The sequence below is a fragment of the Trichomycterus rosablanca genome, chromosome 18 (assembly GCF_030014385.1).
Source record: "Trichomycterus rosablanca isolate fTriRos1 chromosome 18, fTriRos1.hap1, whole genome shotgun sequence".
Classification (NCBI taxonomy): Eukaryota; Metazoa; Chordata; class Actinopteri; order Siluriformes; family Trichomycteridae; genus Trichomycterus; species Trichomycterus rosablanca.
In genome coordinates this window covers 13,348,579-13,371,925 of record NC_086005.1, presented here as the reverse complement: position 1 = coordinate 13,371,925, position 23,347 = coordinate 13,348,579, and the positions used below count along the sequence as shown (strand labels likewise).

The following is a 23,347-nucleotide window of genomic DNA, read 5'->3' as shown; positions in this document are numbered from 1 at the left end:
CCAATTGTCTAATTCACTATCTAGTGCACTACGTAGGGAACATAAATTCATATCTAAAATACTATCTAGTGCACTATGTGGGGAACATAAATCCGTGATCTGATACACAATCTAGTGCACTGTGTAGGGAACATAAACCAATTATCTAATTCACTATTTAGTGCACTACGTAGGGAACATAAATTCATATCTAAAATACGATCTAGTGCACTATGTAGGGAACATAAATCCGTGATCTGATACACAATCTAGTGCACTGTGTAGGGAACATAAACCAATTATCTAATTCACTATCTAGTGCACTACGTAGGGAACATAAATTCATATCTAAAATACGATCTAGTGCACTATGTAGGGAACATAAATCCGTGATCTGATATACAATCTAGTGCACTATGTAGGGAACCTAAATCCGTTAAATAATACGCTACCTAAAGCATTATGTAAGAAACATAAGTCTATTATCTAGTACACTATCTAGTGCACTAAGTAAGGAACATACATTCTTTTGTAATATACAATGTAGTGCACTATGTGGGGAACCTAAATCTATTATCTTTATTATCTTAATGTTTTTGTGAAACAAACAGTTAGCTTAGTAGGTCAGTTAGCAGCTCCTACAAGTTCTGTTATCACCCATATCCTTTGGTGTGTGCGAGAGGTTTTTTAGCTTTTTTTTTTGGGGCTTGCGGGGTCGGGGTCGAGGTCCGGGGGTACCTCCCTGAAATGAGTTTTTGCAACTTGGGATGTCTGTAAAAGATCTTTGGAAACACGATGTGTCCATCTATTAGTCACAAGAAAATAGAAGAGGAAAAAGGCAAACGAGGTTAAACTGGTTAAATTTGCTTTATTAAAATTAGTTCTTAGAAAAAAAGAAACCCGCGCCCCGCCCCTCCGTTCTGAGCTGCAAAACCGAGCAGAACGAGAAGAGTTCATTTACAGTTCTGCCTGACCTACTGCATGTTCAGTCCTCCACGTTATTTCAGAAAGACTTGGATTACTGGATTATTGTGACAGTCGTCGTCAGTTTTTAAAATCGACCTACAAACTTCCAGTGAATTTTATTTTCATTATAAGCTGTTATTATAGTGCGTGCGTTTGTGTTTATAACAGGAGGGCTGGTGTTCGCAGGTCTACTGACTGTCTGTTAGCGCGTGAAGTTCTCACTTGAGGTAAATTGGGGTTATGAGAGGGTCACCTCATGCTGAGACCCCCCCGAGTCATGTCTTTGTGCGCGGAATGTCCTGCAGAAGCGTCTTCACCCACAGACGGAACTCCAGTGTCGAGCAGCGCCTCGGGTTCAGTCTCGCGCTGCCAGATTCCTCACTGTGCACGAGACAATGCGCACGCGCCAACACAAGGTAAGATTATTATTATTATTATTGCTTATTACACTGCCTGGCCAAAAAAATTTGATTTAACTAAGCAAATAGGTAAGAGCCTCCTATTGGATAATTACTGCATGGGTGATTATGTTTCAGCTGGCAACAAGTTATTTAACCCTAACTGATGCAGTGAGTAGCTTCTCATTTGTTAAACAACTATGTCGAAAGACACATCCTGTGGTCGTGGAAAAGATGTTAATCTGTTTCAGAAGGGTCAGATTATTGGCATGCATCAAGCAGAGAAAACATCTAAGGAGAAGCTGAAACTACTAAAATCGGGTTAAGAACTGTCCAACGCATTATTAAAAAGTGGAAGGACAGTGGAGAAACATCTTCGAGGAAGGAATGTGACCTTGAATGATCGTGATTGGCGATCACTTAAACGTTTGGTGAAATCAAATGGTAGAAAAAACGACAGTAGAACTCAGGGATATGTTTAATAGTGACAGTAAAATCATTTCCACACACACAATGTGAAGGGAACTCAAGGGATTGGGACTAAACAGCTGTGTAGCCTTAAGCCTGAACCACTTTTCAGTGAGGCTAACAATTTGCTAGGGAGCATAAAGATTGGACTCTGGAGCAATGGAAGAAGGTCATGTGGTCTGATGAGTCCAGATTTACCCTGTTCCAGAGTGATGGGCGCATCAGGGTAAGAAGAGAGGCGGCTGAAGTGATGCACCCATCATGCCTAGTGCCTACCGTACAAGCCTGTGGGGGCAGTGCTATGATCTGGGGTTGCTGCAGTTGGTCAGGTCTAGGTTCAGCAACGTTATGTACCCAAAGAATGAGGTCAGCTGACTACCTGAATATACTGAACGACCCGGTTATTCCATCAATGGATTTTTTCTTCCCTGATGACACGGGCATATTCCAAGATGACAATGCCAGGATTCATCGGGCTCAAATTGTGAAAGAGTGGTTCAGGGAGCATGAGACATCATTTTCACACATGGATTGAATGTGTCCAGACCTGAACCCCATTGAGAATCTTTGGGATGTGCTGGAGAAGACTTGGGGAAAAATTAATGCAACTCTGGACAGAAATAAATGTTGTGACATTGCAGAAGCTTGTGGAAACGATGCCACAGCGAATGCGTGCTGTAATCAAAGCTAAAGGCGGTCCAACCAAATATTAGAGTGTGTGACTTTTTTTTTGGCCAGGCAGTGTATAATTATAGTTCTAAATGTTTTGCATCTGTTCGAAGCACACTAGGCAAGCAGTTGAGTGAGGTGCTTGAAGATTTTTCTTCTGTCAGTAGCCTACAGTAGTGACTGTCCACATAAATGAAAATACTAATTACTTTAGTCGTTATTTTCCAGTCCATCGCAGGGCAGACACACACAGACATATACACACACCTATTCACCTATAGGGCAATTCAGTATCTTCAATTAACCTGACTGCATGTTTTTGGACTGTGGAAGGAAACCGGAGCTCCCGGAGGAAACCCACACAGACATGGGGGGAACATGCATACTCCGCACATACAGGGCCAGGACAATAGTACAATAGTTGTCAAACCTTATGTTGATCATGATCCTGCTACCAAACTAACACGTGTACTGTATTTTAGTTATCTCTTTAAATATTTATTTATTTATTAGGATTTTAACATCATGTTTTACACACTTTGGTTACATTAATGACAGGAATGGTAGTTACTCATTACAAAAGATTCATTAGTTCACAAGTTTAATGTCAAACACAGTCATGGACAATTCTGTATTTTCAATTCACCTCACTTGCATGTCTTTGGACTGTGGGAGGAAACCGGAGCACCCGAAGAAAACCCACGCAGACGCATGTAAACTCCACACAGAAAGGACCCTGACCGCCCCACCTGGGGATTAAACCCAGGACGCTGTGAGGCGACAGTGCTACCCAATGAGCCACCGTGCCGCCCCCTTGAAATATAAAACATAGACCATATTAAAACGTATTAATTACTACTTAGGATCCAAATATAGTTGTAGCCCTTTAACTATGTATATATTAATTGGCTTAGATCCATTAATTCCCACGTTTTTTACCATCTCTTTATCATGGTCAGTGTTCCCTGGAATCACTGGGCACAATGCAGTAACACACCCCAGACAGGATCCATTGCGGGGCCTCCCTCCTAGACGCTGGGGATTCAAACCCTGGATCCCAGCTGTAGTGGGCTAGTGTAATTCACTGCTGCGCCACCCAAGTGCCCTTGGCTCAGATTATGCATTTTAAATATTGTTTGAGTACATTTTTCTGGTTGATCTATACCCTTATAATAGTATGTTACATCTAATACAAAGACCAAATCCTTTAAGCAGAAAAAGATTTTAATTGTTGTTTAAATGCTACCTGTACATTTATACATACAAGTCAGTTTTGATAAAAATAAAGGTTTAAACGTGTAAAGCACTTTTTTAACCAATCTGTTTATTTTTACTGAATACTTAGAAGTCAAGTACAGCAACAACTTTGTACCTGCAACAGTTACTTAGTATCTGCAAAACAAGTTTACCTAGCTATAATAGCATTTGCTTATATTGGGCAGATATTACAAAGTAAACCTGCATATTTACTGCACACACTTTTCTCTGTGACATCCAGTTTAGAAATTAGTAGTTCTGCAGTTATTTATGGCCTCTGACTGCCCAGGATCACATATCACACGTTTCCAGCAGTCAGCACATAGGGCACGATTGCACTGTCAAGTGTATATGCTCCATTCATGCCTACACCAATTTAATGAAAGGTTTCATAGCAGAACTTGAGCAGAGGAGCACAGGGAGTCTTTTAAAAGCTGGTTTCTACAGATGGATTACTCTCTGCAGCTGTCATGAACCTGTTTGCTTCAGTGTAAAGAGTTAGTTTCTTATGCCTGATGCCACTCCCTCCCCTTGTAGTTTTCTTGGCTCAGCTATAAACCTGAATCATCTCACGTAAATATGATTCATCCTAATACTACCTCGAGGCACTGCAGTTGGTGTAATGAAAGAGGCTTATTAATAGCTCATCTTTACTGTATGCATTACAAATTGAAATAAAAAACTTGTCAGCGTTAAATGTGACCATATAGATGAGAAGCTTGTCCGACTTTAAAGGACTCCTAAAGTTCTCTCAGTTATTGTAAAGTATTTCAGAAAAGTGGTATGAGAAATGGCAGTCAGAGGCACAAGTTTAATATTCTTTACAGCTGTAAAGTTAAAGCTCAAAAAACACTTCTAAAGAACATGTATGTCATGGCAGTCTTGGAATTTGAATTATTTAAAATTACGCATACTCCAGCTTAGACTATTAGTTTGCTGGGGCAGAAAGTTCTGTAATGTTAGTGAACATTGTAGATAGAATGGCCTCCTAATTCCTTGTAAGTGATCATTATCAACTACAGCTGGTAATGGGTTAGCCCATAAAAATAGGGCTAGTTTATGTCCAAACACCCTCTTGCATCTTGCAAAGACCCCAAACTTACAACAATGTATATATCAGCATACTTGGAGGAGGGCACTAATACCCTTTTTGTATGCAAGCCTACAAAAATGTATGATTGGGTACCTCCCCTTTTAGTAATACTCCACGTTTTAATAGTTTGGCCAGTGCTCACTTTATTAACAGTGATTTTATTGTTGGTTTCTACACTCACTGTTAATTGTATCGGCTTCATTTAACATATAAAGGCACTTTGTAGTTCTACAATTACTGACTGTAGTCCATTTGTTTCTATGCATTCTTTGTTAGTCCCCTTTTCATGCTGTTTTTTAATGGTCAGGACTCTCCCAGGACCACTACAGAGCAGGTATTATTTGGGTGGTGGATCATTCTCAGCACTGCAGTGACACTGACATGGTGGTGGTGTGTTAGTGTGTGTTGTGCTGGTATGAGTGGATAAGACACAGCAGCGCTGATGGAGTTTTTAAACACCTTATTGTCACTGCTGGACTGAGAATAGTCCACCAAGCAAAAATATCCAGCCAACAGCACCCCATGGGCATCGTCCGGTGTCCACTAATAAAGGTTTAGAAGATGATCAACTTTAACAGCAGCAATAGATGAGCGATCGTCTCTGACTTTACATCTACAAGTTGGAGTGTCTAATAGAGTGGGCAGTGAGTGGACACTGTATTTAAAAACTCATACCAGCACAACACACACTAACACACCCCCACCATGTCAGTGTCACTGCAGTGCTGAGAATCATCCACCACCTAAATAATACCTGCTCCGTGGTGGTCCTGTGGGGGTCCTGACCATTGAAGAACAGGGTGAAAGCAGGCTAAAAAAAGTTTGTAGAGAAACAGATGGACTACAGTCAATAATTGTAAAACTACAAAGTGCTTCTATAGGGTAAGTGGAGCTGATAAAATGGACAGTGAGTGTAAAAACAAGGAGGAGGTTTTAATGTTATTGTTGATCTGTGTATACTGTGGTTGTATGTGTAGCAGGCTCAAGTTGGAAATTTCAGTTATGGCTTAGAGACGCCTTATTTTGCAAGTACATACATGTTCATTATGTCCTTCTTGGTACATGCTGATATGGCAGGCCTGATGAAGACACAGTCAATTGGGCCTGTTCTGAATTTTGCAGAAAGCCTGCCTGGAAGCATCTGTACATCTGTATTTATTTTTTAAACACCTGTCTGTGCCATAACAGCCCACAGTGCCCTGCAGGGTTCCACTTTTATGAAAAATATTTATAGTTTAAGCTCTCTCGGTTTCTGATCCTGCAAAACAAATAGATCTTGTAGAGCTTCCTTTAGTTAAATCAGCTCCTGCAGCAGGACTAAGGCTGTAGTTGTTTTTGCTTTGGACTTACAAAATATTACCAAACCCTGTAGAAAGCCTGCAGGACCACATCCAAGCGTTGCTTGAATGCAGCCTCTTGTTCTTAAGGCGGTCTGGATCTGTCGGAGTAGGCCAAGTGGGAAAAGTTATTGTTCAAGCTGTAAGTGATGTGTGTGCAGCTGCTGCCTCCAACACTATGAACCGGGGCTGTTTTGCTTGCCCCTTACTCTCCTCCCACTCTCTCTTTTGGTCTATGCAGGACAATCTGGTTCAGGCCAGAGTTTCCCAGTCTACACCAGCAGACAAACACCATACCCACATGCATACCCACCCCAGTTGTTGGAGAGCTGGTTGGTGGGAGTAGTTGCCTTGATGTCAAGAAAAAAGGTTCATAAATCTCAGCCACTGCTGACATCAGAAATTACAGCAAACTTTGGATCTACCAGCAACAAAGCCTGGTTATGGGCTTAATAGTTTCTCTAGCCAATTACATGTAGAACAATACAAGTGGAAACTAGCTTTAACTGGATTTTTGGGAAAGCAGTTACAAAGACAATCAGTTAACAAATTGAACTTTGTGACAATGCCGCCTAATTCCTTCATAGTGATTATAATTGAGTACAATTGGTGACATCTTTGTTTTCATATAAGTAGGGCCAGTTTGACCTCACCCATTAAAATGAGTCACAACACCATTACATGAAAAGTTCTACAGAGCTGTATAGATCATCTGCTCAAACAATTGTACACATCTGGTAAAAAAAGAACAGTTGTCTTTTTACTTAGTGCAACTTACTTAGTACAACCTGAAAAGCTTTGTGGTAAAAATGGCCAAAATACAAAGATAGCCAAAATCTCAAGAAGTATGGTTGGATGGAAAAGCATTAAAACCTAACACCATTGCACCTACTCAAGCATGGAGGTGGTAGTATTATGCTCAAGCTATGAGTCAAAAGGTTGTGTTTTTTGACATAACTGGTTGATCCTTTTTTTTATTATTAAAAATGAAGTTTGTGTCAAAAGGTCAACAAATGTTATTTTACTTAATACTGCAAAGATTAAACTGAAGTTACACCAGCAGCTTGTTGATGGCTATCTATTAAAGAACTGTCATAACATACAAGTCCTTTACAAGGCCATATTAACCGTATATGTAAGTGAATTAGCCCTGACCGAGCTGTGTCTCTCAGCTACTAGATCAGTAGCCTTCAGCTAATATGTGGGCTTACAGAACTACGTCACGCTCTTCCCACTCAGACTGCCACTGGCACAAGGATGACTATATACCATTCCATGTGAATGTTAAAATACGAGACCCGTGTCCTATACTTCTGTGAGTCTCGATAATAAATAATGAATAATGATAATGAATGCCTTTATAACCAACTATTTGAGTTAGAAACAACCAGACTAGAAACACCGGTTATATTGTCTCCTACTCTACAATACTGTGCTTACAATTGAACATCAATTGGATAATGAAACCTATCATTGTTTTGCTTAAGTTGAATAATAAAAAATACAGTATAATGTGAAAGTTTTAGGAAAAAGTACAAAAGTATTTACTCAATATAATTTCTGGCTTGATACACTTGCAAGCAACTGAGCAAATGAGGTTGAGCTCCCACCTTTTCACTCCTAAAATTAACAAAACATGTCATTTGTCCATACTTGTGCATGCACGTGTATTTTCCTTTTAGCTCATGAAGTGAATAAATACTAATTTCACATGCTAATTAGTTGACATGGTGCAGCAAAACCACACTATGTTGGTAGAAAGAATGCATTTCAGAGTACTACATGCTGCATATAGTGAGAAAAAACAACAACAAAAACAATAGTGCCAAAAAGAAAGTCTTTTTTTTATAGCATTTATTAACACTTCATCACTATCAACCTAGAAGTAGTAACTATAGTGCAGTGGTAGCTTAGCTATTAAGACACTGGACTATTGATCAGATCCTGCATTTGTTTTGCCATAATATCACATTTTTGCTTTTAATTTGTTAAAACATTATACCACTACAGCCTTTTGTCTTTGTACACAGTTTCATTTATTTATTTATTAGGTTTTGAACGTTCTGTTTTACACACTTTGGTTACATTCATGACAGGACAGGTAATTACTCGTTAAACAAGATTTATCAGTTCAAGTCTTTAATGTCAAAAACAGTCATGGACAATTTTGTATCTCCAATTCACCCCATCTGCATGTCTTTGGACTGTGGGAGGAAACCAGAGCTTTCAGAGGAAACCCACACAGACACAGGGAGAACATGCAAACTCCACACAGAAAGGACCCAGACCGCTCCACCTGGGAATCGAACCCAGGGCTTTCTTGCTGTGAGGCGACAGTGCTACCCACTGAGCCACCGTGCCGCCCTAGACAGTGTTAAAAGCAAATTTTACCAAAACACTATGAATATAAAATACATGTTCAGTTCTTTGCAAAAGAAGCAGCAAATAAGCAGAATGTCACTGATATTTTTCGGTACACGTGCAAACATAGACATCAAACTTTAAGGTACCTAGTTTAAAATGACAATTATAAGGAGGTATTCAGACCCCTTGACATTTGTCTTGTGAATTTGATTTTAAATGTATAACTGCCATATTTAGTCATCAGTCTTTACTAAATCACCCATAACAACAAAGTGAAAACAGTGTTATAGAGTTTCCAAAAAAGGTTAAAATCAAAAACTGACACCATGTATTTACAAATTACTGACAGCTTTTGCTGGGGCACTCCAAATTGTGGTCAGGTGAATCCGCTTTGCTTTAATTATTCCTGAGCCTTGTCTAGAACTCTGGAGTCCATCTGTTGCCATTTGATTTAATTGGACATAGTTTGGAAAAGGCACACAATTTACAATGTACTGTCAGGTCCAGGGAAATGTCTGAGGATCTCTGCACTAAAATTGTGGCAAGCCTTAGTTCAGGGTGAGGATATAAAATATGTAAAGCATTTCCAGGACCACAGTGGTGTCAATGATTTTAAAATTAAAAAAGCTTAGCACAACCTTGAACCTTTGAACGTTTTTCTTTTCATATTTAGAATTCAATAAACTAATTCCAACACTGACACGACATACTATATAAACATACACTATATATATAATGTGGCTTTTAATTCAGCTACACTATTAAATACAGGTTCATTTTCTACAAAACAGGCTGCCTTCAAAAGGGTGGAGAGATGCAGTTTGCCAAGTATCGACAATGGTCCTACTGTGTGCTGTTACGTCTGTGTATTTATTACTAAGCACATGAACATGTCCCTGAGCACATGGTTTTCAAATTCATAGCAAAGCCGTCTACAGTGAATTGTGGTGTGTTTTAAATAAGTGAAATCCACATGAAGAAATGGTTGGCTGACGTGCTTTAAGCAGTGAATAGTTTGACGAAAAAAGCACGTCTGTAGAAGGCCTACGCTTTCCTACTGGATGGTGTGGAATGTTATTATGTAATCAGATAAGAGTAGTACAGTAATTAAGATGTTTTACATTTAATATTCTGTTAATTTTACATTATATTTTTGGACATATTCATGTCTTATGCTTAAAAAAAGATTTAATGTGTATATCTCAAACTGCATGTGTTCTAGCACATCTAGTCCATGAGAAAACATTTTCACACTTTGTTGACAGCTTGATGTGGCTGCAAAGGTCAACCAATAAATTGTTTAGAACACTTTATATCTTTATTACCGAGTGGGACATTTAGAAAGCAGATGCTGATACCTAGTGTATACATAAGTCCCAAAGTGTCTTTGCTGCACCCATTTGGTGGTTGTCGACATTCTTGCATATTTATGACAGCACAAGTGCAGTGACCTTGCAATGGCATGGATAATGCGATTGGAAACCCTGAGCAGATTTTCCAAGTCAAGGTCAGATGCAGGATTAACTGTGTATCCATGATGCATTAGTTTACCATGTAAATATACTGTACAATAGAAAAACAACAGGAATAATACATTATTTTCCAAATAACTAACCATCACACTAAAATCTTAGTAAGGTTTTGGCCCACCAGTGGCTTCAGGTTCTCTTGGAAGAAACGCTATTCCTCCAAAATATTTTCTCAACTGATGTTTTGTTGCTAGGGGTAGATAACATTGTCTATATTGACTTCATATATCTGTCCGTATCTTACTTAGATGTTATTTAGGTTACGACCTGGTAATTGTAATATAATTGTAATTTCCATAATTGTAATATAATCAATTTAAGGCCTGTTCTATTGCGGTATGCCATACATGCTCGCAACCTATTAAAGTCAGCTGACTGAAGCCCTTGCTATTTGTACCCACTCTTTCTAAACTAATTACATTTTTAGCTACATGAATCATGTTTTTTAGCATTATATGGTTAATATTCACTCATTATAATTCTCAGCATATTTAATTAGGTGTAGAGGGATGTGTAAAATCAGTACAAGAAGGGTGCTGTTTATTTTTAGCCAGCAGACAGGCCTGTGCTGGAATTAATTTGACCCAGCGCCAGGTGTCAGTGTGTCGGCTCACACGTCCAAGATCCTGGACTTCATTTATGCCATGGTGCTACCCCTGATACCTACAGGCTCCATGCAGTTCATTTTCCTCTTAAACATAAAGTGTGCTATAATATTTCAGTGTTATTACTTTGTCTGCAAATAATTTTTTCAGAAGCATTGTGGACGATCCCTTGACCATCACAGGGCAGCTGGTTACACAAGATTCATCAGTCATCAATATCAAACACAGTTATGGACAATTTTGTATCTCCAATTTACCTCACTTGCATGTCTTTGGACTGTGTGAGGAAACCGGAGCTCCTGGAGGAAACCCACGCAGACACAGGGATAACATGCAGACTCCACACAGAAAGGACCCGGACTGTTCCATAAGCGACTAACTTTTATTAAAAAAAAATACAGGGGCCTCCTTAGTGTTATCCATTTATTAACACAATTCTTTTTCTTATCATGAAAACATAAACAGCCTCTACACTTCCACATGTTTTTTTTTTTGTTACTAATGAGTTTTATTTTTACCTCATGCAGCATTGCATGTTGTTTTTGCAGACGTCCACTCCTAAGGAGAGTAGAACCAGAACCAAATTTTCTATATTTGTAGACTTTTTTTATTGTGAATTAAAAACATGTCAGAAAAATGACCTAAAATGGCCTAAAAGGACCAAAAAAATATAAAACAGACCACAGTTTTTATCCCAATCTTGTCGTATACAATTATGCGTATCCATTATGCTTCCTCATTACTGATGCTGATCTCCGCCCTGATTGAGGAGAGCCGACACTGACACACACACCCATTCCGACACGTGTGCAGTAGCCGTCTGCATGTGGATCAGCTTTGTGTATGGAGAGCCACACCCTGATTAACACATTATCTCCATCAATCAGCCAGCAGAGGTCGTAATTGCATCAGTTATGAGGTCTTATCTGGCTCCCACCCTGTATGAACAACAGCCAATTGTTCATGTAGGCACTCAGCCTGCCGGATGGCAGAGCTGAGTTTCGAATCGATGAGTTTGAAATGTCAGCTCTGGTGTGCTAGCATCAGACCACAGTTTAGGAGGATGTATTGTAATTCCACTTCTTGAAACTGTGTATTATTATTCACTAACAGTGTCTTACTGTAGAAACAAGGGAAACACATACTTGCCACTGTTTATTTACTTTGAGAAATCAGACCCTGCTTATTGGTATAAAAACCAATAAATAAAATGTGCAAAGTGTGTAATCTGATATCCATTATAAAGCATCTATTGGAGTTCATTGGTCTTTGAAGGATTATACAGTATTAGCTTGTTTGTATAGATTAACACTGTTTTTTTTTTTTTCCAGACAAACCTATACTTGCTCCACCGATGTTCATCTTCCAAAAAATGACTGGCCCAGTAAAGGTAAGCCACACAGCCACTAAAAGTTTAATTACATGGCCAATTATATGTGGACACCTGACTATGAGATTGCTAGATATCCCATTGCAAACTCAATTGGCATTAATATGAAATTATTTTACAGCCTTTACTCTTAGAAGGCCTTCCACAAGACTTCGTGTCTGCAAGAATGTGTTTGCATTTAGTCAAATCAGCATTTGTTATTCATCCCTGAGGTGTTCATTTGGGGTTGAATAGCACAGTCATGCTGGAACAATAAGGGCTTTTCTCATACTCAGACTGTGGAACTGTGCTGTAAATTTAAACGTTTGTATATTTTGCAAACGTACTGGTAACAGGTGTCTAAGACCAATTATATAAATATACACCGATCAGTCATAACATTAAAACCACCTCCTTGTTTCTACACGCACTGTCTATTTTATCAGCTCCACTTACCATATAGAAGCATATAGTTCTACAATTACTGACTGTAGTCCATCTGTTTCTCTGCATGCTTTGTTATCCCCCTTTCATGCTGTTCTTCAATGGTCAGGACCACTACAGAGCAGGTATTATTTAGGTGGTGGATCATTCTCAGCCCTGCAGTGACAATGACATGGTGGTGGTGTGTTTGTGTGTGTTATGCTGGTATGAGTGGATCAGACACTTTTTAAATACCGTGTCCACTCACTGTCCAACCTCCTACTTAGCTGGTCTACTTTGTAGATGTAAAGTCAAAGACGATCACTCACCTATTGCTGCTGTTTGAGTTGGTCATCTTCGAGACCTGCCCACGGGGCGCTGTTGGCTGGATATATTTTTGGTTGGTGGACTATTCTCAATCTAGTGAGGTGTTTAAAAACTCCATCAGCGGTGCTGTGTCTGATCCACTCATACCAGCACAACACACACTAACACACCACCACCATGTCAGTGTCACTGCAGTGCTGAGAATGATCCACCACCTAAATAATACCTGCTCTGTGGTGGTCCTCTGGGGGTCCTGACCATTGAAGAACAGCATGAAAGGGGGCTAACAAAGCGTGCAGAGAAACAGATGGACTACAATCAGTAATTATAGAACTACAAAGTGCTTCTATATGGTAAGTGAAGCTGATAAAATGAACAATGTGTGTAGAAACAAGGAGGTGGTTTTAATGTTATGGCTGATCGGTGTATATTTATATAATTGGTCTTAGACACCTGTTACCAGTACGTTTGCAAAATATACAAACGTTTAAATTTACAGCACAGTTCCACAGTCTGAGTTGATGTAGCTAACCTAACCCCATTGTTTCTCTTTCTCAGAGAACACTTGAGCATGATGGAAGTGGTAAGTCCCCTACTGGCTCCTACAATATTACTCAACAATTGTTCTTCTGTAGTTAATTCTTAGTCATACTTCTGTTTTATTTTCAGCAGCTGTTGTAAATAAACGAATCAGATCGATCACCTATCCTTCTTTGCTCAGTCGCACCAAAAAAGGTAGGAGTTTTTTAGTAATTACAGTGCTGTTGATGTTTTCATTCGATTATTTTTGTTGATTTATTTACCCTCAGCATAAGCTAGGAATCCTTTGCCTGTAAATGAAACATTCTAGGGCATGCAGTTATGTACTTGCATGGTTGGGTGGTACAATGTGACTACTGGCATTTAATACAAAACCCATTATTTATTTCTCTTTTTGCATAAAGCAGGCTCACTTGAAGGTGGTAGACGAATGCGTTCAAGCTCTTTCTCATCCCCACTACCTCTAAATGGTAAGCAAATAAGTTTTCTTCTGGTTTCTTAGTTCAGACATGCTTGAGGGTAAATCCACACCCACCTACTTCTGACACTCACTAGTTTGGAATCCAGAGGTGCTGGTGGAGGCGCTATGCTTACTCACCCCTATTTAGGTCAAACCTGCTGCTAATCCCATTTAGTTTCACGATCCAGTCAGCGTTCCAAGTTTCAGACCTGGTCTTGACATTTCCCAACTTCTGCTTCAGTATGAGGCACAGCAGTTACCCTGCTGTCCATTTATAATAAACCCTGCGTCTGGAGTAGTGTTTGCTTTCTTGGCTCAGGGGGTTTTAGGAGAATGCTGTGTTCATTCATACAGTCAGAAGTTTACAGATGCATGTCAGGAACATGTACGTAATAGCAGTCGCTGCAACTTCTGTTGAATGATATTATAGAACGTTTTGCTCCACAAAACTTATTTGCATAAATATATACTCACCACAAACTTTATCAGGAACATCGATTATTTTATAAGCTACACCTACAATACAGATTAATCTTGTGCATATACAGGTACTGACTGTAGTCAATATGTTGCTCTGTACATTTTGTCACCCACCTGCACCTCATTTATGGATCAAAAGGAACCCTAAAATGACCCCCAGTGCCCAGATTATATCAGTGGGGACCACTCCCAGCAATGCAATGAAACTAACATGGTATTAACATGGTAGAGCGTGTTCTTTCCGTATGAGTGTATTAGGTGCAGCAGTGATGTTGGGATTTTTAAATACTATTTAAACTTACTTTGCCAGGAACACATACTCTGTTCATTCATTCATTTAGGGGTACAGTTAGAAACTAGAGCTGGGTTTTTTCTTCATGCGCAAGTGTATTAATCTTCCTTAAGTACTAAATAAGTCAAATGACTTACATTAGGACAACATATGTGGTCCAGCCCTTAGGTCACAAAAAACAAGTTTGCCATGACATACACATGACAAACAGTTGTGGCAGTTAGCAGACACTTTTATCCAAAGCAGCTTGCAGCTGTTACCAAATTTAATGCAAGCAGTTTAGTGCTAAGGGCCTTGCTCAGGGGGCCCCAACATTGGCGATGATGGGGCTTGAACTAGAAATCTTCTGATTAAGCTTAACTGCTGAGCTACCACTGTACCACATGTCCCTGCATGTAATTTTTGACTTTAATAATACATGCTTTATATGAGTAAGTGTTAACCAAAATAATAAAAGTTAAAAAATAATTAAAGAAAAATTTTATTTTTGTTCATATTGGGGTGGTTTCTGCTGTTAAAAAAATACAAACATGAATTCCAAAAAGGTTGAATTATTATTTAATATGCAAATAAGCTGTGATTTAAAAATCCAGTTTGACTTGTATTTAAACAAAAATAGTACAAAGAAATTAAATGTAAACTAGACATTAGAGCAGAATATACTTCTATTAAATTTGAAATTAGGGTAAATTTACAAAAAATGTATATGGTAAAATAAAAAATTATGTTATTTTACTGATTTTGTTTCATTTAATATAGATCAAAGAGAATTCAGGTTTGTTATTAAAAATGAACATTTTGTGCAATTATTATTTCTTTTAACTTAAAGTCTGTAATGTATTAATCTTAAACATTCTTCTGCCACATCTGTCAATTTTCATCACTGTTAATTTTATTTTATTTATTATTGTTATTAATATTATTTTGTAATACTTGTAATTGTTAGAATATAACGTTTGAATTGGTTTGCAGCATCTCCACTGGGCAAGGTGAAGAGTATGCAGTTAAAGCCAGCTTCATTTGTAGAACCTAAACAACATTGCCATGATCTGCCTCATTTCAAAAAGGTATTATATATATTACATTTGTACTTTGTTTTTTTTTAGATGTTAGCCAATCATGTCTGGATGTAGGCGCCTGGCCAGTAGCAAAGCTGAGATTCATACTTGCAAACTCAAGATCTCAGCACTGAAGACTTAGCATGTTTTACCGCTGCACCACCAAGCGCCCCATTTCTTGTGTTTTAATGTTATAAATTCCACCCAAGGTTGTATAAATGAGGGCGAAGAGCATTTTTTGTAATCAACCTTATTCATTAAGCTGTATTGGCTGTGTTTTTCCAGGTTGGCCTTGATGCAGATGGAGATTTTTCAAAAAGTAAAATCAGCCATTCATCATCAGCTGATGCTTTGCAGCAAAGGATTTTACCACAGAACAGCAGGTAAGTACAAAGATAAAGGTGTATTCACACCAAACATAATGTGACTAAATTCCATGAAAATCTGAAGCACTTTATTTGACACTAATGCATTTTTATTAGTTGAGTAGTGGTGGCTTGTAAACTCATAAATTCCATAAAATGGAATTATTTAAACTCTGATTATGTAACATACGGCTCAACTATATTCGTTTGCCATCTGATACATAATTAAAATCTGCATAAATAAAAATGTAAATGAGTGAACTGTGCTGCTGTGAGTAGTTTTATATTAAATTGTGAGAAGTGCTTATTTACTTGAGCATTTATCCCCCAAAATGACTGTGCATGTCCCTGGTTAGGAACTTATGAAAACTGACATGCAGGAGCCTGACACCAGATATCTGTCGGTTTACAAGTTTTGCCTAATAAGTTATGGGGTAAATCTAATTTTGTTGCTATGGTGAAGCTGGAAGTGAAAGATAAGCTCTTAGCATAAGGGTTGTGTTTTTCAGAAGCCTCTTCCAGATGAATACGGGCATCACTGGAGTCCAGTTTGTGTTTGGGGAGAACATGAGTGAGAGAGTGGTGGTAAGTCTGAAATACTTTCATTTAATAATGGATATAGTTAGTATGTGATTTGCTTTAAATTGTTTTGTTAGAATTATGCTGATTTGTTAGGATTTGTTGTTTTGTTCTCACAAAAGAGGCCGTGTAGTGATGACATGTCTGATTCAGACGGCAGTTCTACCGACTCAGATTCCCCCAGTACAGAAGCCACTACCAAAAGTAGGTTATGTTTATATAAGGGGTATAATTGATGCTAACTGTAATGCTAATTCCACAAATACTCTTTTGATGGGCGTTTGACAGCACACCAGAGCTGACATCTCGTACTCGTTGGTTTGAATCTCAGCTTTGGCACCTGGCAAGCTGGACGCCTACACGAACAACAATTTGCTTGTTGTATCAGGAAAAGGGTGCTGGAGGGGATTCCTCATAAATGATGCAATTATGACTTCTGCTGGCTGATTGATGCCGTCTGGACAGAGATGAGGGATAATGGGGATCAGGGTGTGTCTCTCCGTACACAATGCTGATCCACATATGAACGTGCAGATGAAAAGATGCAGGCGGCAACTGCACGTGTTGGAAGGGGCGTGTGTTAGTGACGGCTCTCCTCAGTCAGAGAAGAGGTCAACATCAGTAGAGAGAAAGCGTAATACAAGCTGGTAATTGGATACGACTAGATTGGGAGAAGAATTGGGGAAAAATGCATAAAAATACTTTTTTGACTAAATGTGCACAAATTCACACAGACACTCCAAAATAGTGTGGATAGCCTTCAGATTTAAGCAAAGCTTTGAACTAAAGCTAAATGTTAAGTTTTGTTGTAGTAAAGATGTTATGTCATTTCTCTAATGATATCCTAAAAGCAAAAGTAAACACATATACTACACTGTTACAAAGTATGGTGTGTGCTTATTCGTAGTGACTGTACGGCACACACTGTGGGAGTCCGCGGCAGCATACACAGCCTCCTCCCGACACCGCTGTTTACTCAAACAAGTCCAGGTCATCACTGGAGAGGAGAATGAGAGCAATGTGGTCCAGGTATGTATTCTACTTTTTAAAACAATGCATATACAGACAGGTGGCAAATTAAAGGAAAACACAATCTAAACTGTCTTAGTAATGTGTGGAGACAAAACTTACTACACATATTACTACACAAGCAATTGAGGGTTCAGGGCCTTTCTTGTTCAATGGCATCCTATGATAGTGAGGAGGGGCTTGAACGAGCGACCTTCCGATTATTAGTCCATTAACTGCTGAGCTACCAATGCCCCACATGTACATTAATAATCTGATTAAACTCAGTTTCTGGTAGTGATCTGATTATTCAAATGGCCATGTATACAGCAGGCATCAGTTATCTTATTTAACAATTAAAATCTGAATCAAATACCTGGATTCCTGTCCAGTTGTTCACATTTTGTATATGGAGTATTTAGATTATTGGTTTCCTTTAACTGCACATGTCTGTGGAAACAGCTGCTGACCTTAATTATGTTGTGTTCTAGGGCTGTAAAAAGTCTACTAAAAAGTGATAATGATGCTGATACATGCTCTACATTGTGATTGGGAGCACTGCTAAAGGCAGGAAATGTGCTGCTGTATTTAAAGATTACAAATATTAAAATGTAAAAAACAGATATTTAAGAGTAACTTTTATTTAAGAGCAACAAACTAAAAAAGCCAAATAGCTACAAATAAACAATATCAAAGATAACTGAATATATGATACTAGCTAGCAAAATCAATGCAATTCCACTAGTTATCTAAACAGTTAAATAATAACTTAAAAATAGTGATTATTCCATTAAAATGTGTAAATAATCAAGTTGTACTATGTGTATTAGATTTATAATTGTCCTTAAATACCTATTAATCAATAACGGGGTAAATGAAAGACAAAAAGATACATTTCTAAACAAAAGCACTAATTAAAATATTTTAATCTAAATAGAGGATAAAGTGTTGATCTAAATATAGGATAATTTCCCTATTTGGTTGCTCTATTATCACTAGCTACCTACATTAAATGCACATATAATTAAACCATTTAAATATTGAACCAATTGAACCAATGTAAATATAAATGGGTGTAGAATGGGTAAAACTGTTATATCATGAAACTAAATGTTTACATTAGCAGTTCCTTTTAGGGGAAATACATGATTTATAAATAAACATGACTAGATTTAAAAAGTAGTCATAGTCTGGAAGCATCTTTACCAATGATGGTTTTTGTTACTCAGTTTGTCACCAACATGAGTCACCTAGTAGGTTGTTCTAATACTTTGACTGTGAAACATTTTAGTTGATGTGCAAGCTGTTCATACTGGAAAGAGGAACCCAGTCGTGGACTGAGAGGGGAAGAGGAGTCCTACGATTGAATGACTTGCAAACCAAATACAAAGGATGTCTTCAGTCAAGAATGGGTAAGTAAACAAATCATGTTGTGATAATTCTAATGTTCCAGTTTAATAGCCACTTTCCTTCTTAAGACTCCTTTCAGTACTGGGTAACCTTTGCTGGTAATGACACTGCTTTGTGTCATTCATATGTATAGGCCCCACATGGCAATATACCACTGTTTAGCACCTTTTCACACGTGAATGACCGAATACACACGATGTGTTGTATAACAACCCTACAACTGACAGATCATTACCTTCTAATTCTTTGTTAGTAATTTTGACTGTGCTAATGTCAGGCCTCGGAAATCACTATTAAATACTTGTAAACAGAAAATGTTCACAATCTTCATATTGTCTCCTTGTTTCCAAATCTCTGCAGTAATGAGGCACCAGGGCAGTCTGAAACTGATCCTTAATACCAAGCTCTACCCACACACACACTTGCAGCGCCCGACAAGGAGGAACCTACAGGTGACGGCGACCGATTTGGAGAGCCACAGTGTCCGAGTGTTTTTGATCCAGGCCAGTGCTCGTGACATTGCCCGGTTATATGTGGCCATCCACCACAGACTGGTAGCTCTGCGCCATATTAATGCTGCATTCAGCGAACAAGAGGGACATTACAGCAGTGATGAGGATGATGAATATGAAAAAGAGAAGGCTCTTGAGAAAAGGGTTTTAAGCGCAAACACAAGATCAGGTAAGAATCAACAGCTAATTTATTTTTCATCTAAGTAGGTAAACCTCAATTTTCTGTTTATTATTAAAACAATAATCCAGTTAAGTATGAAACCAAGACCTGTTAGACTAGTTCATCTGTCATTTTATGAGATTATTATTATAATAAATTTTATTTATACAAGAAATTATGACAGATCTACAGGGATTAAGATTTAAAAAACATACCTTGTCCACTTCTTTGTAATGGACTGAACTCAGCTTAGGGCAGCACAGCGTTGAAAAAGAACTAGCTAGCTCTGGAGTCTGGCATGTTCTCCTTTGTTTGTGTGTTTTCTCTGGGATCTCCAGTTTATTTCTACTTTCTAAAAACAATATGTATTAAGAGTTGATTGACTTCTAAACTATCCTAGGTGTAAACAGGTGCCATCTCTAGGGTGTTATTCTGCCAAGCACCCAAAGTGCACTACCAATGGAAACACCATAGAATATGTGGTTAAGATTGCAGTCCTTTTCATACCAGTCAAGTTAGCACGCAACCTGACTTGTAATAGTTTTATTTTGGCTCACAGATAATTTGGATCACATTTTTGGACAAACCATTGTTTTAAGTCACCCTTAAAAACTGACTTGAACTTTTTTCTCCTTACAGGTGATTGTAATCGGAGGAACACTTATCCAAGACTTTGTACTTGAACATTCGCTAACCTAATGTCTGAAGACGCTTCCCACTGTACGTCTGCTCAGTGGCATTCGGTAAACAGCAAGACCATCTGTGTTCATACACAAAACTGAAGACCACAGGGAAACAACAAGGAAAATATGAAGACAGACTCTTTCCTTTTCCAGCATCACTGTGCCCCGTGGACAAAGCCAAGGTCCAATAAGAGAACACATTTGGTGTGCGGAGAGCCCTGACCTCAACCTCTTTAGACAACTTTGGGGTGAACTGGAACACAAATAGCCAGCCAAGCTTCTTGGCCAGCATCAGTGACTGATCTCACATAAGCTCTTGTGACTAAATAAGCCAAATATTTATAGGCACATGAATTGAAAGCTGTTACAAGCACAAATGGGTGTGGGGTACAATGTCATGTGATTTTAATGTTTAATAATAAATACCATGTTGGGTTTACTAGAGTCCAACTCCAGCACACCTAATTTCACTCATCATTATGACCGGGTTTAGTGGGTGGGTTAAAACATGTAAATCAACAGTGCTGAGAGTATTTCTTACACACTGGAGAAATCCATGTAAATGTGTAAATTGTTTTGTTTTTATCCTAAAGCTAATTGATATGATTGTTGACCACAGGGTGGCACTATAGACCATTGAAGAAGTCCCTAAAATTGTGAATCGTGAATACACAGTAGTGTAAAACAACATTCTTCAACCCAGGACCACTTTTCAATTGCTTTATATGAGAATAATACAAGAATGTCAATTGGAAGTTTCCGTTTGTCTCAGCCTGTCTTCGATAACACCAGCCCTGTCTGTTACAGTGCCGTAAAAATTAAACTGCAGTGAAAATTCTGCATTGTTTGGCATTTTTAGCTCAGCTGTCCTGCACAGGGGCTTTTCTATGTTTTTGTCCCATTAGAAAATACCATCATGTTAGGAAACTGCTAACTGGAATCAGTGTTTTTTGTCTTGTAGTTCAAAACAGAAGTTTTAACATTAGAATAATTTAATCTAATGTCATGTTTCTGTACATTTCGTTATATTTATAGAAGTTTGTATGTGCAAATATAAGCACTACAACAGAAAGTAGTTATATGACTTAATGCATATTTTTCTGTAAATATGTTTATTTGTAAATTCAAAGTCAATTTATATTAATTTATGTCCAGACATTTATATTTTTGTACATTTGTCTCAAATAAATAAAAGATTTTTTTTTAATATTTAAGACTAAATTTGTGTTCTTTTTTGTGAAATCATTATACATTTATCTTAAGCTGTTTTATCTTAAATAAGCTGACATGACATGACCAAAATGTATCACATGACTAAAAACCGTATTAAACATTTAAAATCTTTATAAGTTAAAGCGTATATTTGGCTATTCCATGTTTTTTTAACATTCAAAATGTATTTGCAGTTTTGCACTTACCATATAGCAGCACTTTGTAGTTCTACAATTACTGACTGTAGTCCGTTTTTCTACATACTTTTTAGCCCGCTTTCACCCTGTTCTTCAATGGTCAGGACCCCCACAGGACCACCACAGAGCAGGTATTATTTAGGTGGTGGATCATTCTCAGCACTGCAGTGACAATGACATGGTGGTGGTGTGTTAGTGTGTGTTGTGTTGGTATGAGTGGATCAGACACAGCAACGCTGCTGGAGTTTTTAAATACTGTGTCCACTCACAGTCCACTCTATTAGACATTCCTACCTAGTTGGTCCACCTTGTGGATGTAAAGTCAGAGACGATCGCTCATCTATTGCTGCTGTTTGTCAGTAGTCATAGGACGCTGCCCACAGGCACTGTTGGCTGGATGTTTTTGGTTGGTGGACTATTCTCAGTCCAGCAGTGACAGTGGGGTGATTAAAAACTCCATCAGCATTGCTGTGTCTGATCCACTCATACCAGCACAACACACACTAACACACCACCACCATGTCATTGTCTCTCTAGTGCTGAGAATGATCCATCACCCAAATAATACCTGCTCTGTAGTGGTCCTGGGGGAGTCCTGACCACTGAAGAAGAGGGTGAAAGCAGGCTAACAAAGCATGCAGAGAAACAGATGGACTACAGTCAGTAATTGTAAAACTACGAAGTGCTTCTATATGGTAAGTGGAGCTAATAAAATGGACAGTGAGTGTAGAAACAAGGAGGTGGTTTTAATGTTATGGCTGATCAGTGTAACTGAAAGATGTTTCCATTTATTACTTTCATTCATGTAACCTGAATGTTCATTGGGGCATAAGTATAAGGTGATGTGCAACATCAATAAACATGGAGAAGATAATACGCAAAATAGAAGTGTTGACCTTTACGAATGAGCCAATTGCAATAATGTCATGATTTACACACTTTGGTTACATTTATGACAGAAATGGTAGTGACTTGTTACACAAGATTCATCAGGTCACAAGTTTAATCTCAAACACAGTCACAGACAATTTTGTATCTCCAATTCACCTCACTTGCATGTCTTTGGACTGTGGGAGGAAACCCACGCAGACACTGAGAGAATATGCAAACTCCACATGGAAAGGAACTGCGATAATATATATATATATATATACAGTATATATACAGTATATATATATTCACACCTAAAAATGTACACATCTAGGGATAACAAAGTTTAACCTGAGATGACCCAGACTCTAAAGAGTCCTTTACTGAACCACAGATGGAAGTACCTGAATTTCACTGGACCACTGATACTCTGGCACCCAGTTCTTAGTTAAATGAAAAGAAATGAGCTTTTTGGAGTCTGGTGTGAAAACTGGGTTGTGGTAGGTCAGTAGTCAATGTACTGGACTAGTAAAGGGATGTTTGTTGGTTCAAATCCAACCACCACCAAGTTGCCTCTGTTGGGACCCTGAGCGAGGCCCTTAACCCTCAATTGCTTGCATTGTATTCAGCCACAATTGAATGTCACTTTGGGCAGCAATGTCTGCAAGTTGCCATAAATATGGGCATATAGAAAAACCATAACCACTGTTAACATTAGCATATATGACATCATAAAC

The 23,347-nt window shown here is 38.3% G+C and overlaps 1 protein-coding gene across 4 annotated transcripts; it reads left to right on the top strand.

The window, feature by feature from the left end:
- The first annotated feature begins 925 nt into the window (after positions 1 to 925).
- On the top strand, positions 926 to 21,400 carry LOC134332526 (ran-binding protein 3-like). 4 transcript variants are annotated; one of them, XM_063014207.1, is made up of 13 exons: positions 926 to 1,361; positions 11,997 to 12,055; positions 13,343 to 13,367; positions 13,457 to 13,519; positions 13,732 to 13,794; positions 15,529 to 15,623; positions 15,900 to 15,997; positions 16,489 to 16,564; positions 16,681 to 16,762; positions 17,466 to 17,587; positions 18,858 to 18,978; positions 19,337 to 19,657; positions 20,288 to 21,400. In XM_063014207.1, the coding sequence occupies exons 1-13, from the start codon at positions 1,202 to 1,204 to the stop codon at positions 20,329 to 20,331; spliced, it is 1,329 nt and encodes a 442-aa protein (XP_062870277.1). In that variant the 5' UTR covers positions 926 to 1,201; the 3' UTR covers positions 20,332 to 21,400. The 4 variants fall into 4 exon arrangements, with proteins under 4 accessions (XP_062870277.1, XP_062870275.1, XP_062870276.1 ...); XM_063014205.1 differs by having other exon boundaries at positions 13,729 to 13,794; XM_063014206.1 differs by having other exon boundaries at positions 13,454 to 13,519.
- The last annotated feature ends 1,947 nt before the right edge of the window (positions 21,401 to 23,347 follow it).

Bases quoted from the DNA above. Each gene is read 5' to 3' on its own strand.
- LOC134332526 (XM_063014204.1), top strand. From the start codon at position 1,202: ATGCTGAGACCCCCCCGAGTCATGTCTTTGTGCGCGGAATGTCCTGCA. The intron at 13,795-15,528 runs GTAAGCAAATAA...ATTGGTTTGCAG, and splicing joins ATCCCCACTACCTCTAAATG to CATCTCCACTGGGCAAGGTG. The intron at 16,565-16,680 runs GTAAGTCTGAAA...TTCTCACAAAAG, and splicing joins ACATGAGTGAGAGAGTGGTG to AGGCCGTGTAGTGATGACAT.